This window comes from Nomascus leucogenys, chromosome 10 (assembly GCF_006542625.1).
Source record: "Nomascus leucogenys isolate Asia chromosome 10, Asia_NLE_v1, whole genome shotgun sequence".
Taxonomy (NCBI): domain Eukaryota; kingdom Metazoa; phylum Chordata; class Mammalia; order Primates; family Hylobatidae; genus Nomascus; species Nomascus leucogenys.
In genome coordinates, this window is record NC_044390.1 from 976,110 (window position 1) to 993,279 (window position 17,170).

At 46.0% G+C, this 17,170-nt stretch overlaps 2 protein-coding genes across 3 annotated transcripts in view; both read right to left on the reverse strand.

Annotated features, from left to right (window-relative positions):
- ZNF776 (zinc finger protein 776) overlaps nt 1–9,972 on the reverse strand; it is an 81,766-nt gene extending 71,794 nt beyond the window's left edge. The window contains exon 1 of the transcript XR_004031894.1: nt 9,905–9,972. The gene's annotated coding sequence lies outside the window, so the exon portion shown is untranslated. The remainder of the gene's footprint in view (nt 1–9,904) is intronic.
- ZNF551 (zinc finger protein 551) lies at nt 1,374–10,052 on the reverse strand. 2 transcript variants are annotated; one of them, XM_003277223.4, is made up of 3 exons: nt 9,905–10,052; nt 6,638–6,761; nt 1,374–5,543 (listed from the first exon to the last, which is right to left on the reverse strand). In XM_003277223.4, the coding sequence occupies exons 2-3, from the start codon at nt 6,756–6,758 to the stop codon at nt 3,736–3,738; spliced, it is 1,929 nt and encodes a 642-aa protein (XP_003277271.1). In that variant the 5' UTR covers nt 6,759–6,761; nt 9,905–10,052; the 3' UTR covers nt 1,374–3,735. The 2 variants fall into 2 exon arrangements, with proteins under 2 accessions (XP_003277271.1, XP_003277270.1); XM_003277222.4 differs by having other exon boundaries at nt 9,783–10,044.
- Between the last annotated feature and the right edge of the window lie 7,118 nt (nt 10,053–17,170).

The following is a 17,170-nucleotide window of genomic DNA, read 5'->3' on the forward strand; positions in this document are numbered from 1 at the left end:
CTGTACTAAAAATAAAAAAATGAGTTGGGTGTGGTAGTGCACACCCGTAGTCCCAGCTACTTGGGACCCTGAGGCATGAGAATTATTTGAACCAGGGAGGCAGAGGTTGCTGTGAGCCGAGATTGTGCCTCTGTAGTCCAGCCTGGGCAACAGAGCAACACTCTGTCTCAAAATAAAGAAAAAAAAAATCAATAAATAATAATTTAAAAAAATTGAGGGCCGGGCATGGTGGCTCACATCTGTAGTCCCAGCACTTTAGGAGACCAATGCGGGAGGATCTCTTGAGTCCAGGAGTTCAAGACCAGCCTGGGCAACACGGCAAAACCCCATCTCTACAAAAATAAAAAATCAGCCAGGCAGTTAGCCATGTGCCTGTAGTCCCAGCTACTTGGGAGGCTGAGGCAGCAGGATCCCTTGAGCCTGGGATGTCCAAGCTGCAGTGAGCTGTGATGGCATCACTGCACTCTGCCTGGGCAGCAGAGTGATACCCTGCCTCAAAAAAAAAAAAAAAAAAAAAAAAAAAAAAAAAAAAGAAAAAAAAAACTTCCAATAGAAAAAGAATTAACACAGCAAAGAAACTGTATCACAGAAGAATGAGGAAAATTCCAACATGTCTTTGTTACTAAAGACAGTTATTCTGCACTGTGTTTTTATTTAAAAATATATATATAAACAAACTGTGCTGGGCATGGTGGCTCACACCTGTAATCCCAGCACTTTGGGAGGCTGAGGTGGATGGATCATGAGGTCAGGAGTTCGAGACCAGCCTGACCAAGATTGTGAAACCCCGTCTCTACTAAAAATACAAAAATTAGCTGGGCGTGGTGGCACGTGCCTGTAATCCCAGTTACTCAGGAGGCTGAGACAGAAGAATCGCTTGAACCTGGGAGGCAAAGGTTGCAGTGAGCTGAGATCACGCCACTACACTCCAGCCTGGGTGACAGAGCAAGACTCTGTCTCAAAATAAACAAACAAACAAGCAAACAAACAAACAAACTCATCTAAAAAAAGGTGGGGAAAACATATGAACAGGTATTTTACCAAAGAAGTTACACAGGTGGCAAATAAAAACATTAAAAAATGCTCAATATCATGAAGTTTTAGGGAAATGCAATGAAAACCACAGTGAGATACCACTATTCATACATTCAAAGAGCTAAAATAAAAAAGATTAGCCACATGAAGCAGTGGCAGGGATGTAAAGGAACTGGGACTCTCATACACCCTTGGTGGGACTACAATAGGAGAAACATCCATTTAGATCAAATTTGGCATTTCTTAAAATGTTAAAACATTCACCTACATTGTAACTAAGACATTACAGTTTGAGTTATTAACACAAGGAAAATAAAACACATATCCATATAAAGAAATGAATTCAAGCATTTACAGCAGCTTTATTTGTAATATACAAAAATCTATAAATAATATAAAGTCCCTAAACACATGGATAAACACTGACTTATCCATAGAACAGCATGATACTCAGCAATACAAAGATTCATCATTTTTGAATCTCAAAATAATTATACAGCATGAAGAAAACCAGTAAGTATATATATATATATATACACACACACGTATATATACACATATGTATATACATATACGTATATGCGTATATGTATGTGTATATATGTGTGTGTGTGTGTGTGTGTGTGTATCTCAGTAAAAATTCCAGAACATGCAAACTAATTTACTGTAAAGGAAATCATTTGAACCTGAAGAGCTGGGGAAGGGAAAAAGATTATAAAAGGAAACAAGGTAAATATACGGGTGACACATAAATTCATTTTCATGGTTGTGATAATGGTTTCATGGCTTTACCAAACTGTACACTTTGGATATGTGTACTTTGTTGCATGTCAGTTATACAAATTAGACCTTCAAAAAGCTTTAAAAAATGGCTCAAAATTAAGAGCCTAGATGTTCCTTTTTTTTTTTTTTTTTTAAATCAGTGGCAACCTGATATGGACTTCACCATCTCTCTCTCTCCTCATGCCCTGAGAGAGGCAACCTTGCCTCAGGGGCAGCAAATTTTGGCAAGCAATGAAGGCTGTTGCCACCTGAATTAATAGGAATGTTGGCTGAGTCACAAAAGCCACATCCCTAGAGTGCAGAATGATTCTTCTCTCTATTCTTGTTCTCCTACCTGCATAGCAATGGCCTTGAGGTGAACAAACCAGACAGGATACAAGGAGCCACAAAACCTTTATAGACTATTTTCTTTTTTTTTTGGAGATGGAGTCTCACTCTGTCACCTGGGCTGGAGTGCAGTGGCACAATCTCAGCTCACTGCAACTTCCGCCTTCTGGGTTCAAGCGATTCTCCTGCCTCAACCTCCCAAGTGGCTGGGACTACAGGCGCATGCTGCCACGCCTGGCTAACTTTTTGTATTTTAGTAGACATGGGGTTTCACCATGTTGCCCAGGCTGGTCTTGAACTCCTGAGCTCAGGCAATCTGCCCGCCTTGGCCTCCCAGTGTTAGGATTACACCATGCCCAGCCAGACTATTTTCTGACAATGATCTCAGCAATAGTCAACAGAAGATCCTGAGAATTTCTGTATGCACTGATCCTACACAACCATGTTCAATGGAAAATTTGTAGATGAACTTTTAGAAGAGTCATTCCATCTAATTTACTGCAGTCTTCTCCACTCCCCATTTACCTGGAGTTTCTGTCCCAGTTACAGTTGCGCCTGTAATTTCACCTCTACACCTATAGTCTGACAACAAATGGCACCAGTCTACACTGACTTATATGTCATGGCACATGGCTCCTTTGCAGGACCTGGGAAACAGATTCCCCTCACCAGTGCTAGGAATTATGTGGATCTCTTGTGGACAACTGAACAAAATTCACGTTCACAGAAGCACTGGGGATTGTCACAACTGCCTCCTTTTCATGGTGATGTCTGACCTGACAAAAATGGCACCAGGACACAATACGGGAACACAAAGCCTGGCAGACTTTACTTTGAGGCCTTGGGCAGCAGGACAATTAGACCAATACAGAACAAAGAGCTGTCTTCTGCCATCACATTGTCCCTTCTGAGTACAGAAAGTTTGAGATCTCCACAAAATCTATTCACCCCTTCATGCTGACATCACTATTCTGCTTACAAGTCATTCTATGCAATGAATAGAACACCCAAGATTAAAGGTGCATAAATTTTTTTAAAACCTTTATAAAAACATTATAAATTAGAGCAATGTGCACCAAGCAGTTTCCAGGCTGGTGAATCAGAATGTGGAAAAATTCATCACAAGCATCATGTGAGACCACCAATGTTCCTTAAAAAGGTAATCCTTCTTAGAAAGCTGACAGCACAACTCAGATTCTCTGGACCACAACTCGGTCAGGTCTATACTCTAAAGTCAGAGAAAAGACATGAAGACCCCCTACATGCTTGGGCTATTAATAATTTCCCCAAGCAAATGGGAGAGTACAGAGGTTTGCTTCTCTGAGCACTGTGGGGAAGTGACTCATGCACATGGTGTGCACCTGCCAGGTGGTAGGGGTGAAATGTGAAACGGCTTCAGCCTCAGAAATTGGCAGTGACATAAATCAGGCTATAGGCCTTGGCAGATTAGAAATTACAATAAACCTCCTCGGAACTTCCCACATACCTGAAACTTATGAAGAATACCCCACTGTGGATGCTCAAAGTTTAAATTTACAAAGATGCTCCTCCAGTGCTATTGAATAAAGAAATAGCACATTCCCTTCACATTTAAGGCCTTTCTTCAGTGTGAACTCTCCGATGTCGAATGAGGTTAGATTTGCGGCTAAAGGATTTCCCACATTCACTACATTCATAAGGCCTTTCTCCAGTGTGAACTCTTTGGTGCTGAATAAGGTCTGATTTGTGGGTAAAGGGTTTCCCACATTGACTGCACTCATAAGGTCTTTCTCCAGTGTGACCTCTCTGGTGTTGAATGAGGCTAGAGCTCTGGCTAAAGGATTTCCCACATTCACTACATTCATAAGGCCTTTCTCCAGTGTGAACTCTCTGGTGTTGAATGAGGCTAGCACTTTGGCTAAAAGACTTCCCACATTCACTACATTCATAAGGCCTTTCTCCAGTATGAAGTCTCCGGTGCTGAATGAGGCCAGAGCGCTGTCTAAAAGATTTGCCACATTCACTGCACTCATAAGGTCTTGTGCCAGTATGAATTCTCCGGTGTTGAATGAGGTCAGATTTGCGGGTAAAGGATTTTCCACATTCACTGCATTCATAAGGTCTTTCTCCAGTGTGAACTCTTTGGTGTTGAATCAGGATAAATTTGCGGCTAAAGGATTTCTCACATTCACTGCACTCATAAGGCCTATCACCAGTGTGAATGCTGCGGTGTCGAATGAGGTTAGAGAATTGTCTAAAGGATTTCCCACATTCTCTGCACTCATAAGGTCTTTCTCCACTGTGAATTCTCTGGTGTTGAATGAGTTCTGATTTGCAGCTAAAAGATTTCCCACAATCACTGCATTGATAAGGCATTTCTCCAGTGTGAACTCTTCTATGTCGAATGAGATTGAAGATTTGTCTAAAGGATTTCCCACATTCACAGCACTGATAAGGCCTTTCTCCAGAGTGAACTCTCTGGTGTCGAAAAAGGCTAGAGCTTTGTCTAAAGGATTTCCTGCACTCGCCACATTCATAAGGCCTTTCTCCAGTGTGAACTCTCTGGTGTTCAATGAGGTTAGATTTGTAGCTAAAGGTTTTCCTACATTCACCACACTCATAACGCAGTCCTCCAGTGTGACGTCTCTGGTGGTGAATGAATTCAGATTTATGGATAAAGGCTTTCTCACGATTGCTGCATTCATAAGGCCTTTCTCCAGTGTGAATTATCTTGTGTAAGATTAGGTGGCACTTTTTGCTAAAGGATTCCTCACATTCACTACACTCAAATGTCTTTTGTCCAGTGTGAATTTGCTGGTGCTGAACAAGTGTGTTCTTGCAGGTGAATGCTTTCTCACATTTGCTACACTCACAAAGCCCTTCTTCAGAGCAGACACTCTGATGCTGAACAAGTGTGTGTTTGTGGCTTGAAGCTTTTCTGTATTCACCCCACTTGTAATAACTTTTTGCATTGAAAAATGCCTGTATATGCTTGCTGCTGCTACTGTGTGGCTCCTCACCACTGGGAGTGGCTTCGTGTTGGAGTAGGTCCATGGAGGCTGGGAAGTCCTCCCCACAGGAGAAATAATTCAACACATGGAATCTGCAGCCTGTCACAAATGTAGCCTCATCCACCTTCCTTTTCCAGGGCTCTTCTTCATTGTAATGCTTTTGATGCTGGTGAAGGTCAGCACTGAAGCAGAAGCCTCTCATGCTTGTGCCACCCAAGTACAACTTTTGCACAGGGGATGTGGCTTGGTGCTCAGCCACAGGCAAAATGTCTTTCAAGACTGGGACACCCATCTTAATCTCACTGAGGTGAGTTTTCTGGGTGGGTGTATTGCCCTTAGAAGTCCTGACCTGTATAGATACACTCTGCTCAGAAGCTATGGCCTCATTCTCCGCTCCATGGCAATAACCTGAAAGCAGAGAAATGCTGATGAAATGCATGCCGACTTTCATGGAAGGGGAAAGATGTATCACAAAAATGTGTGAGACACAAGAACTGAGTGCGTGGAACTGTTCTGAGAACAACAGAACTGGGGAGGAATAGGCTGCTTTGAAGTACTGGGCTTTTTAAGATTTTAGAGATGTCATGTCATCACGCAAAGGACACAAGGATGAGGTATAGCACAGGAGGAGAAGAGGGTCTCCAACTCACTCTCTGCCAAAGCCCTCAGCAGGACTTTGTGTGCTAGTGATGTATGTGCTGTGCAGAAGACTGCTGTTGTCCAGTCCTAGGAAAATCCAATTGAAACTTGGTAGCTGGTGATCAAGGAGGACTATTTGAGGCTGTGTGCATACCTCACAACACAGTGAGTCAAGACTGAAGAACACTGAAAAGAAGTGAGCTGTGGAGAGGAACAGGTGACACACTGAGACCACCAGGGTGGAGGTAGCCAAACGCTGGAAGTGACAGATGAAACGACAATTCGGCACAGTACTGTATAGGGAAGTAGAAGTAGAAACGAGGTATGGCCAGTGACACTTGCAACAAAATGCTGCTGGACACATCACAGGTTCCTGATATGATTCTAATATAACCATGATGTCATGCCCTTCCCCAGCTGCCACTCACTGGGGCCAGGCCTCCTCTGAGACCATCTTGCTTTGATCACTCTGTGAAGCAACTAGGGCTCTCCCTGCAGCCCTCACTGTGCTACCACATAACACATGAATGATGTAAGTCTTAAGGAAAGAGAGGACAAGGGAGTGACCAACACTCACAAAAAACACTCAAAGGAGAGTCTTGTAAAAAGAGCTCCATAGTTCACGTAAGTAGTAACTATGACAATGCCTGCAATTTCTGATATAGGTGGACATAAGGAAATGGCAGCTAGAGGAGAAGGGCAGAAACTGGGCCACAAGGTACCATGAATCTGTACATAGTCATCCTGACAGGGGGAAGACAAGAAAAATAAGATCCACTAGGCTGACAGCAAGACTCCTGAGACAGAGGTAACTCTGGGGTCAAAAAGAAAAGCAGACACTGGGAGGGATGCTAGAACCTTACCCAGGGATGTTACATGTGCAAAGTTCTCCAGCATCACATCGCAGTACAGGAACCTCTGAGACTCATCAAGGAGCTCCCACTCTTCTTGGGAGAAATAAATGGCCACATCCTCAAAGGTCATACCCTGTCACAGCAGGAATAGTTCAATCCACGATCAGACCCGGAGTTCATTATCCTCTTGCCCCCAACATCCATCCCCAGGTCACCCTATTGCCCACCTCAGCGGAGATAACCAGCCACAGTGCCACCGATGCCTACTGTCTCCCCACAGTTCCACTGATACTGAGTCCTCGAATAGCAACAACAGGCATGTGAACAGATAGATGCTATCTAAGCTCTGGGCTTGGCAGGCAGGCTATACCTCTCGTTACTTACAAACACCAGCTAGAGAGAGAACTGGCCATAGAGAGGGTGTGAGTGATCCGACGTTTGTCTTGTCAGGCAATACCCCTGAAGTCCCTAAGACTGATCTTCCAAGACACAACTAACACGGGCTCACCCTTTACCTCTCTGACTCCAGTTCACCCATATGGCCCTCAGTTTATTCTCTCTCTTCTCATGTACATCACTCTTTGAACCACACCTGTCTCATACAGCTGCATTCCCACAGCCACAACCTCAAAGGTCACACAGCTTTTCCATGATTGGGACAGTTCATTCCATTATCAGCATCTCTCTTAGGACCCCAAATTCATCCCTGCTGCATCTATCCCCTGTTCATTCTCCTCTCCATCTTCTCATTTGAAAGAATACAATAGGGCCTGGTGACACTGATGCCCCTTCTCTTCTTATGGTCCCACTGGTCATTGTGTTCTCCCACAGCAACAACAGGCAGGTGGGCAAGTATCTAAGCTCTGAGCCTGCCATGCAACGAACCATACTCTCTTGTAAGGAAACTCTCCTGGAAGACAACAGACCATGGCTCCCAAACACAACCAAGGGTCTGGGTTCATACTTCACCCTTGTGTCCTCAACACCAAGGAGCCACCACTTCACATTCTTGTCTCCACATGCACATCACTCTACCACACCTCTCTCACAGTGTCACTCCCACAGCCACAGCTTACTCCCTGCCTCATACCATGAGCGTCTCCTTCGCCTCCCAACTGGTTACTCAGCACATGGGGCCCAGAGAGTGGTTGGCAAATTCAAATACGGTTCAGTACTATCCCAGATCTCTAACTGTGCCTAAAGTTAGGGGCAGCCTCAAGTCATACCATGAAGGCCTTTCTACCTGACTATTCCTTGCTTCAACCTCACCCATCAAGAATCACCTGTGGATCTCAGATAACCAAGGCCTCTTCCACTTCTGGGCTGTGATTGCTGTCCCCCCACCAGTCACAGCCTTCCTTTCTCCAACTACTACTAATTCAAGGTCCAACCCCAGTGGCTGTCTACCCCGGGCCCATTGAGTCCCACAGATGGCCAATTTGCCCCTAAGATAATGTGACAGCCTGACTGAAACTTCCCAGATCCCACCAAGAGTTAATATAAAACCCTGGTGAGTGTGCAGAGAGGTGAATACGCACCAGTCCTAGCATCATCCTGTCTAACTCCTATGCCTCTATGTTCATCTCATGTCTACTCACCCCTGAGAAGCCTTGGCCACATGCTAAATCATAATCTCTCTACGACCCTCACCATGAACGCTTCTGTCCAAGACCTGTGTTGCAACACCTCACACAACCAGGGGCTCACGCAGGAGACCAGTCCTTGACCTTCCCCTCCCCTTCCTTGACAACTATTATTATCATTGTGAGCAGGCTTCCCCTCTACTAAATGTGATCCGCAGCTCCACCCCGGCCCACAGATTGTCCACTACCTTTTGGAAAAGTCTCCATTCTGAATCTCTCCTCACTGTTCCCGACCTACAGTTCCAGCAGCCCATGAACCATTCTCTGAAAGCTCTCACACTCTTAGCAGGTCAAAAATAAAACTTCTGATATCCCAAATGAAAACTACTCCTACTATGGACTTCCCCATCTTAGTTGATGGAGCTTCCACACTTCTAACTGCCAAAATAAAACCTTTGAGTCATCCCTGACTCCACTCTCATCCTCAAAACTAAAAATTCAGGCAGCCCTACTTAAAAAATGAATCCAGAATCCAACTGCTTCTCGCATCTTCACAGCCACCATTTTAGCCCAGCTACTATCATATTCACCTGGCCTATCCCAGTAGTCTCCTCCCAGGTCTCCCCCCGTCACCCTTCAGTCGGCTTCCCATGCTGCAGCCACAAGGAGCCTAATAAGACCTGAGCCAGATCACCTCCCTCTTCCACTCCAAACCTCCCACTGTTACTATTAAGTAACGAATAGACAACTCAACTTCTCAGGGAACCATTCCGGGTCTGACTTCTACCACATTGCTCCCTGTTCTCATGAGAAGAAAATAATTGTAGGTTCCTGAACCATCTCAGCCTCCTCTCCAAATTTAGCATATACTGGTAACTTTGCTTTGGACAACCTTCTACATCTCCTTTCCCCCGGCTGCCAACTGCTTCATATAATCTAACCTGGACTTAAGACTCTGGGCTTTGTATTTGCTCAAAGTCTCAGGGCCCAAGGCTAGACGAGTGGCGAGGCTCAGGTCGCCCAATGACCCTGGTCCAGTTTTGGAGCCAGGTGGCCTGGGCTGGCTGCACTATCTCCGCACCTCAGTCCTCAGTGCTGACTTTACCAGCTGCGTGGGCTTGGACAAGAACTCAGTCTTCCTATGCCTAACTACTATTACCTCTCTTCAGCCTGTTCTTCCCCTGAGCAACTTTTGGATAGCTTTAGGAAATCCTAGCCCAGTGTCCCTATCTGTTCACAAATCTCGAAGACTGCCAGTGTCCTCAGAACGGTCAAATTCCTCAGGTGCAACTCTGCCTCACTCTATGTTCCTGCAGACCCGAGATGGATCCCAGGCTCCTGAATCCCCCCCGCCGCCCAGCTTAGTTGCAGCTCCAAGTTCTGCACGCGCCAGTCCCCTGCCCGTCACATTTCCGTACACTCTGGGCGTCAGAAACGGGTCCCATCCACAAGCGCCTTTTTGTCCAGGGCACTAGGGCCTGGGCTGCAGGGCTGTGAGCAGGCATACCTCACTGGGCCTTAGGGCTTCTGCTGGGGGAGGGCAGGCGAGACCCGGAGGCCGCACAACTCACCCGAGCCGAGTCCCTCAGCGCGACTGCCGCCATTGAGCTCCGTGGACTAGGCGGGGAGCGGCGGCCGACCGGGGCGGGCGTTCGAACACAACAGTCCCTATCCCGGGCCTGGCACAGCTCACCCGAGGTGGCGTCGCAGAACCTCTGGCCCACTTTCGCGCCTTCTCTGTTCCGTCCCTCAGTCGCGACCTCCGCTGCAGAGACTTGCGGGGGCGACAGACAGGACAGAGGCCAAAATGACCGCCACGAGGAGGACGCCGGAAGTTCCGGCCCGTCGCGCTGCGCATGCGCGGAAGTGCGCCTATCCTGGGCTGCCATTGGCTCAATTCCGCCGCCGTTTAGCGCTCTGCACTCTGGATAATGTAGTTTCCAAAACGCCGCAGAGCTCTTCAGTGTGTGTCCGCTGCTTTGACCTCTGCGAATTTGTATTCTGAGGTGCTGTGCCCCGTGCAGGGAAATGACGACTTCGGCCTCCAGGGGAGAAGGAGGTATTTACCTCTTCTTAAAGGGGCTTTTCCCAGATTTCTGGGAAGTGTTTTCTGTAACTGATCACTTAAGTGTTTAGAGACATCATTTCAGACTCCACGAAGCTCAGGGTGCCCCTAGATGCAAAAAAATACTATTTCAGGGGGTTGAGCACGGTGGCTCACGCCTGTAATCCCAGCACTTTAGAAGGCCGAGGCGGGCGGATCACCTGAGGTCAGGAGTTCGACACCAGGCTGGCCAACATGGCGAAACCCCATCTCTACTAAAAATACAAAAATTAGTTGGGCGGGCCGGGCACAGTGGTTCACGCCTGTAATCACAGCGCTTTGGGAGGCCGAGGTGGGTGGATCACGCGGTCAGGAGTTCGAGACCAGCCTGGCCAACATGGTGAAACCCTATCTCTACTAAAAATACAAAAATTAGCTGGGCATGGTGGCGAGCGCCTGTAATCCCAGCTACTTGGGAGGCTGAGGCAGGAGAATCGTTTGAACCTGGGAGGCAAAGGTTGCACTGAGTCGAGATCGTGCCATTGCACTCCAGCCTGGGAGACAGAGGGAGACTCCATCTCCAAGAAAAAAAGAAAAAAAAATTTGGATTTTGGAGCATTTTGGATTTTAGATTTTGGTTCAGGGATGTTCAACCTGTATTTTGTTCTCATTAAATAGGTTTCTCTTTCACTTTGTTATTGTTTGATATACTAAAGTTTTAATTTTCATGAAGTCTAATTGGTCTATTTTTCTTTTGTCACATGTGTATTTGGTGTCAAATCCAAGAAATTATGGCCAAATTCAATGTCATAAAACTTTCACCCTATATTTTCTTTTAAGTGTTTTATAGTTTTGGGTCTTATGTTTAGGTTTTTAGTCCGTTTTGAGTTCATTTGTGTTTTGGTGTTAGGTAAGGGTTCACCTTCATTCCTTAGCATGTGAATATTTAGTTTTCCTATCATCATTTGCTGAAAAGATCATCGTTTCCCCATTGAGTGGTCCTGGTAGCCTTGTTGAAGATCATTTGACCATATACATTACTATACATTACTATTGTAAATGATATTGTTTTCTTAATTTCCTTTTCAGATTTTTCATTGTTAGTGTATGGAAAGGCATATGAGTTTTACATGTTGACTTTTGCATGTTGACTTTGAATCCAGCTACACAGGTGAATTTGTTTATCAGTTCTTTTTTTTTTTTTTTTTTTTTTTTTTTTCCCAGACGGAGTCTCACTCTGTCACCCAGGCTGGAGTGCAATGGCTTGATCTCGGCTCACTACAACTTCCACCTCCCGGGTTCAAGCAATTCTTCTGCCTCAGCCTCCCAAGTAGCTGGGACTACAGGCGCCAGCCACCATGCCCGGCTAATTTCTGTATTTTCAGTAGAGACAGGGTTTCACCATGTTGGCCAGGCTGGTCTTGAACCCCTGACCTCAGGTGAGCCACGAAACCTGGGCTTCTTTTTTTTCTTGAGACAGTTTCTTGCTCTGTCACCCGGGGTGGAGTGCAGTGGCACGATCTCAGCTCACTGCAACCTCTGCCTCCCGAGTTCAAGCAATTCTCCTGCCTCAGCCTCCTGAGTAGCTGGGGTTACAAGCATGCACCACCATGCCCAGCTGATTTTTGTATTTTTAAATTAATCAAAGTTGCCAGTAAAAAAAAAAAAAATTATTAATTCCTCACTTAGAAGTTACAATAAACATCTTTTAAAAAATTTTTTGAGCCTGTCACCCAGGCTGGAGTGCAGTGGTCTGATCTCAGCTCACTGCAACCTCTGCCTCCCAGGCTCAAGTGATCCTCTCATCTCAGCCTCCCAAATAGCTGGGATTACAGGTGCATGTCGCCAAACCCAGCTAATTTTTTTTTTTTTTGTATTTTTTGTACAGATGAGGTTTTGCCTTGGTGCTCAGGCTGGTCTCAAACTCCTGGACTCAAGTGATCTGCTCGCCTCAGCCTGACAAAGTGCTGGGATTACAGGCATGAGCCACTGTGCCCAGCCTAAACATCTTTAATCTAATTCGACCTTCAAATAACTACTGGATTGCTTCACATGTAATGCAGGGACCCTGTAACAGGACCTTTGGGGATGAATTCTTTAGTATTTGTGTGAGAAAAGCTTTATTCTCCTCCACCTTTGAAAGATAACATTGCTGGATATAGATGTTAGGTTGGGGTTTTATTTTTTGTTCTAAATTTTGAACTTTCACTCCATTCCCTTCTTGATTATCTGGTTTCTGACAAGAATTCTACTCTAAATCTCATCCTTGTTCCTCAGCAGGTAAAGTACCCTCGCCCACCTCCATCTTCTTTCAAGAATTTCTCTATCTTTGGCCTTCTATAGTTTGAATATGATGTACCTAGTTGTAGGTTTTTGGTATTTACACTGCTTCCTCTTCTCTGAGATTTCTGGATCTGTGATTTGGTGTCTATGATTAATTTTGGACCTCCAAGTGGAGGTTGCAGTGAGCCAAGATCACACCACGGCACTCCAGCCTGAGCGACAGATCAAGACTCTGACTCAAAAAAAAAAAAAAAAAAAAAAGCCGGCACGGTCGCTCAAGCTTGTAATCCCAGCACTTTGGGAGGCCGAGGTGGGTGGATCACCTGAGGTCAGGAGTTTGAGACTAGCCTGACCAACATGGAGAAACCCCATCTCTACTAAAAATACAAAATTAGCCGGGCATGGTGGCACATACTTGTTAATCCCAGCTACTTCGGAGGCTGAGGCAGAACAATCACTTGAATCCAGGAGGTGGAGGTTTCGGTGAGCCAAGATCTCTCCACAGCACTCCAGCCTGGGTGACAGAAGGATACTCTGTCTCAAAAAAAAAAGAAAGTAACTTTGTTAATACAAGTGGATTTAAATTTTGCTTAGACATTTTTCTACTTTTATCAATAATACATTATCTTTTGTAATCCACACCATGGTAAATTACATTAATCTATTTTCTTTTCTTTCTTTCTTTTTTTTTGAGACAGACTCTCGCTTTGTCGCAAGGCTGGAGTGCAGTGGTGCAATCCCGGGTCACTACAACGTCCATGTTGGTCAGGCTGGTCTTGAACTCTCGACCTCAGGTGATCCACTTGCGTTAACCTCTGAAAGAGCTGGGATTCCAGGTGTGAGCCAGCACACCTGGCTTTTTTTTTTTTTTTTGAGTCAGAGTCTTGCTCTGTCACCCAGGCTGGAGTGCTATGGTGTGATCACCATGTTGGCCAGGTTGGTCTTGATCTCTTGACCTTGTGATCCACCCACCTTGGCCTCCCCAAGTGCTGGGGTTACAGGCATGTGCCACTGCGCCTGGCCTCTATTTTCTAATAATAAACAATCCTTACATCCCGGGGATCAACTCAGGATGTATGACATCTTTATTCATTGTTAATTTTACTAGCAAATAGGATCCTTGCATCTATATTCATGAGTGGGTTTGGTGATTAAATGTCATCTCTCAGATTTTTTATATTTAAGCTTTTACAATAAAGTTATACTAGGCTTATAGAGTAAATTGATATTTTCTATTATCTGCAAGATTTGGAATGTATTTGATATTTCACTGAGTGTTTGGCAGGACTCACCTCTTCTATATCTTGCACGGTCTGGAATTTGATTTTGGAGATTATATTAGGAAACGTGTTTACAATTTATGATAGTTTGCTCAGGGAGGTCCTTCTGAGAGAATAACTTTAGGGACATGAAAGAGACAAAGATGCAGGTTTTGTGGACATTTTGGGTTACATCATTCCAGAGGGTGGCGAATATCAATGCAGAGTCCCAAAATAAGAATATTTTTGGAGGCTCTGCAGTTACCGGGGACAATGCTCCAGGCAGAGGGAAGTCCAAGGGTAGAGAGTGGGAAATGGGAAAGAAGTTGGCATTTTCAGAACAGCTTAACTGAAAGTAGTGAGTAAAGGAATAATGCAAGTCACAGATGTGGTAAGTCAGGTCTGCTGGTGTAGGGCTATGTCTGATGCGAGGTGACCAAATCTTATGGGAATTCCTGGAGGCAGCATAACAGGAACAGGAGCTCATATTTCAGGGTTGAAGACAGAGCCGTCAACAAGACAGACCTTGCTAAATAAATGGGCAGGAGAATGTCCGATGATCCTAAGGGTTCTGATGACAGTAAAGTAGAATGAAATTATAGAGATGGGGTGACTCTATGAGATGGGAGAGTTCCCTTGACCCTTGACCCCTTTGCAGGACATAACACGGTGTGGCTTGCTTACCCAGCGCCCCCTGCTCAAACCCCTTGCCAGAGGGGGAGCACGCAGGTGAGTGGGTGCAGGAGCCTGGTGAATGGTGCAGGAATGAACCTTGTACTGGCCTGGAGCAGCATCCAGGGGTTGCCCACAACCTCTGGAGCCCCAGAGGGCCTGTGTTAAAAACAATGTTTTGTTGGTTTTTTTGAGACACAGTCTCATGCTGTCACCCAGGCTGGAGTGCAATGGTGTGGTCTCTCATTTAGGGCCGGGGTTTCCAGGCTTGAGGGTGGGGCCTTTGCCAGGGAACCACCCTCTTCTATCCAGCATTTCCTTGCCTCCTGTATCATTTACATGAGAAGAGCTGTCAGGACAGTGGAGGCAGCATGGGATGAAGTGGATTACACTGGTTACAAATGAATAAGAAAATCTTCAGCCAGGCACGGTGGTTACATGGGAAGGGCTGTCAGGACAGTGGGGGCGGCCTGGGATGAAGTGGATTACATGGATTACAAATGAATAAGAAAATCTTAGGCCAGGCGCAGTGCTCAGGCCTGTAATCCTAGCACTTTGGGATGCCGAGGCGGGCAGATCATAAGGTTAGGAGATCGAGACCAGCCTGGCTAACACGGTGAAACCCCGTCTCTACTAAAAATACAAAATGGCTGGGCGTGGTGGCGAGCACTTGTAATCCCAGTTACTCGGGAGGCTGAGGCAGGAGAATGGTGTGAACCCGGGAGGCGGAGCTTGCAATGAGCCGAGATCACGCCACTGCACTCCAGCCTGGGCGACAGAGTGAGACTCCGTCTCAAAAAAATAAATAAAAATAAAATAAATAAATAAATAAAACTCCTAAAGAGAAACGTGGACTCTCTACTGCAAAGGGTAAGCCAGTTCCACCTAGAATAAAGGATGGCAATTGTAATGATAAGCCCAATGATATTTTTGCTTCCCCCGGTACGGAGGCCCTGTCTTTCCTAGGATAAGAGAGGAAATTCCAAATACACAAAACTCCGGGAATGAATTCCGAAGCCCCAAGGCAGTTAAGCTCGAAGGAAGCTCCGCATGGGAGTCCAGGAGTCTGCGCAGTGCTGGCGGACACACCAGATCCCAGAAGGTAACGCGTGGCTGGATGCCGACGACTACATCTCCCAGAGGCCACTAGAACGTCTGGCTCCGGAGGGACGTTTCAGGAGACCGCGGCCCTGGGTCACCGCGTTCCCCTCGGACCTGTCGCCTCAGTTTCAGCCCAGCTTCCCTCCTCTGCCCGTCGGGGGACTCACATTCACCGCCTTTTGTCTCCACAATCCGGCTCATCAGGCGGTCCCATATGCCCCTGCGCAGAACTCGCCACCTACTTCAGCTTCCAGAGAGCAGTGGACGCCGCGTAATGGACTACAAGTCCCGGAAGCCTTTGTTCCAACATTTTCATACGGGGACTTTAACCCAAGAGTCAGCAGCCGGGAGGCTTGGGTATCAGTGAACTCTGGCTGTAATCACTGACAGAGTAGGGATATAATAACTGATGTGAGGCGTTGGGTGGAGGCCAGGGGTTATTGTTTATTTGTGAATGCAGGACCCGTAAAACACCCAGTAAAGTCAGACTGGCCTCTGCTGTGTCAGAGAGAACCGTCAGATACACATTAAGCCTGCAGAATACAAACATATTTTCTATGCAGGGGGTGAGGAGAGAAAGAACTTTCTTACCTCCCTTATCTTACCGGTTGACTCCAATAAACTGTACTCAGAGTTTGGATATTAAAATCAAAGCATTCAGGCTTGGAGGGATGGCTCACTCCTATAGGCTCAGCTGCTCAGGAAGCCGAAGCTGGGGGGTTGGCGAGTGTATTGCTCGCGCCTAGGAGTTGGAGACCAGCCTGGGCAACATAGCAGGAGCCTGTCTCTACAAAAAATATAAAAATCAGTAGTGGCCTACCTGTAATTCCAGCTATTTGGGAGGCTGAGATGGGAGGATCCCTTGAGGCCAGGAGGCCGAGGGTGCAGTGATCTCTGATGGCACCACTGCACTCCAGCTTGGGCAACAGAGCCAGACCCTGTCTGAAAAGAAAACCAAAGCAGTAGCCATGTCTAGTGTTGGAGAAGACATGGACATTAAGTTTTTACCTTGCCGATGGTGCTGTAATCGATTGAAAAACCACGTTGGCAAAGTTTTCCCCTGCTTCATACAGATCTTTGCAAACAAAAATTTTCCTTCCTGTGGACCAAGAAGCAGGTGCGAGAATGCTCACAACAGCAAAACACCCGGAGACGGTCCAGGAAAGAGGATGGATGCACAGGCTTCTCTGCACAGTGCAGCGTTATCCGTAGCAGCCCGAGAGCTCTCCGTTCTAAGGCTAAGGCGGTGGAATCAGAGAAGCATCATAATTTACGCTGCACAATTCCCCCCTTCCATCTTTTAGGCCGTTTCTACATGGCACCTTCTAGTTTGTCAGTTGGATTGAACCCCAGTTACCAAGTGGAAACCAACTCACACATGTATCCCCAAAAATCGATTAGCATATGCATTGCTATTTCAGCTTTGCCTGGAATTATTTTTCTCCAAACTGACCTTTCAAACTGGTTCCAGAAATAAGCTCCCCTTCCTCACATCTCCATCATCTTGGAAATTAACAGGGAAAAAGGACTTTTCTGGTGACTATCTGCCAATAAAATAGCAGTCTGCAACTTTCAATCACCAGTCATATTCAGGTCAAGC

Excerpts from the sequence above, each read along its gene's own strand:
- ZNF551 (XM_003277222.4), bottom strand. The coding sequence starts at position 9,815 with ATGGCGGCAGTCGCGCTGAGGGACTCGGCTCGG. Across the intron at positions 6,762-9,782 it reads CGCTGAGGGACTCGGCTCGG|GGTATGACCTTTGAGGATGT; the intron begins GTGAGTTGTGCG and ends CTGCTGTGACAG. Across the intron at positions 5,544-6,637 it reads TGCACATGTAACATCCCTGG|GTTATTGCCATGGAGCGGAG; the intron begins GTAAGGTTCTAG and ends CTCTGCTTTCAG.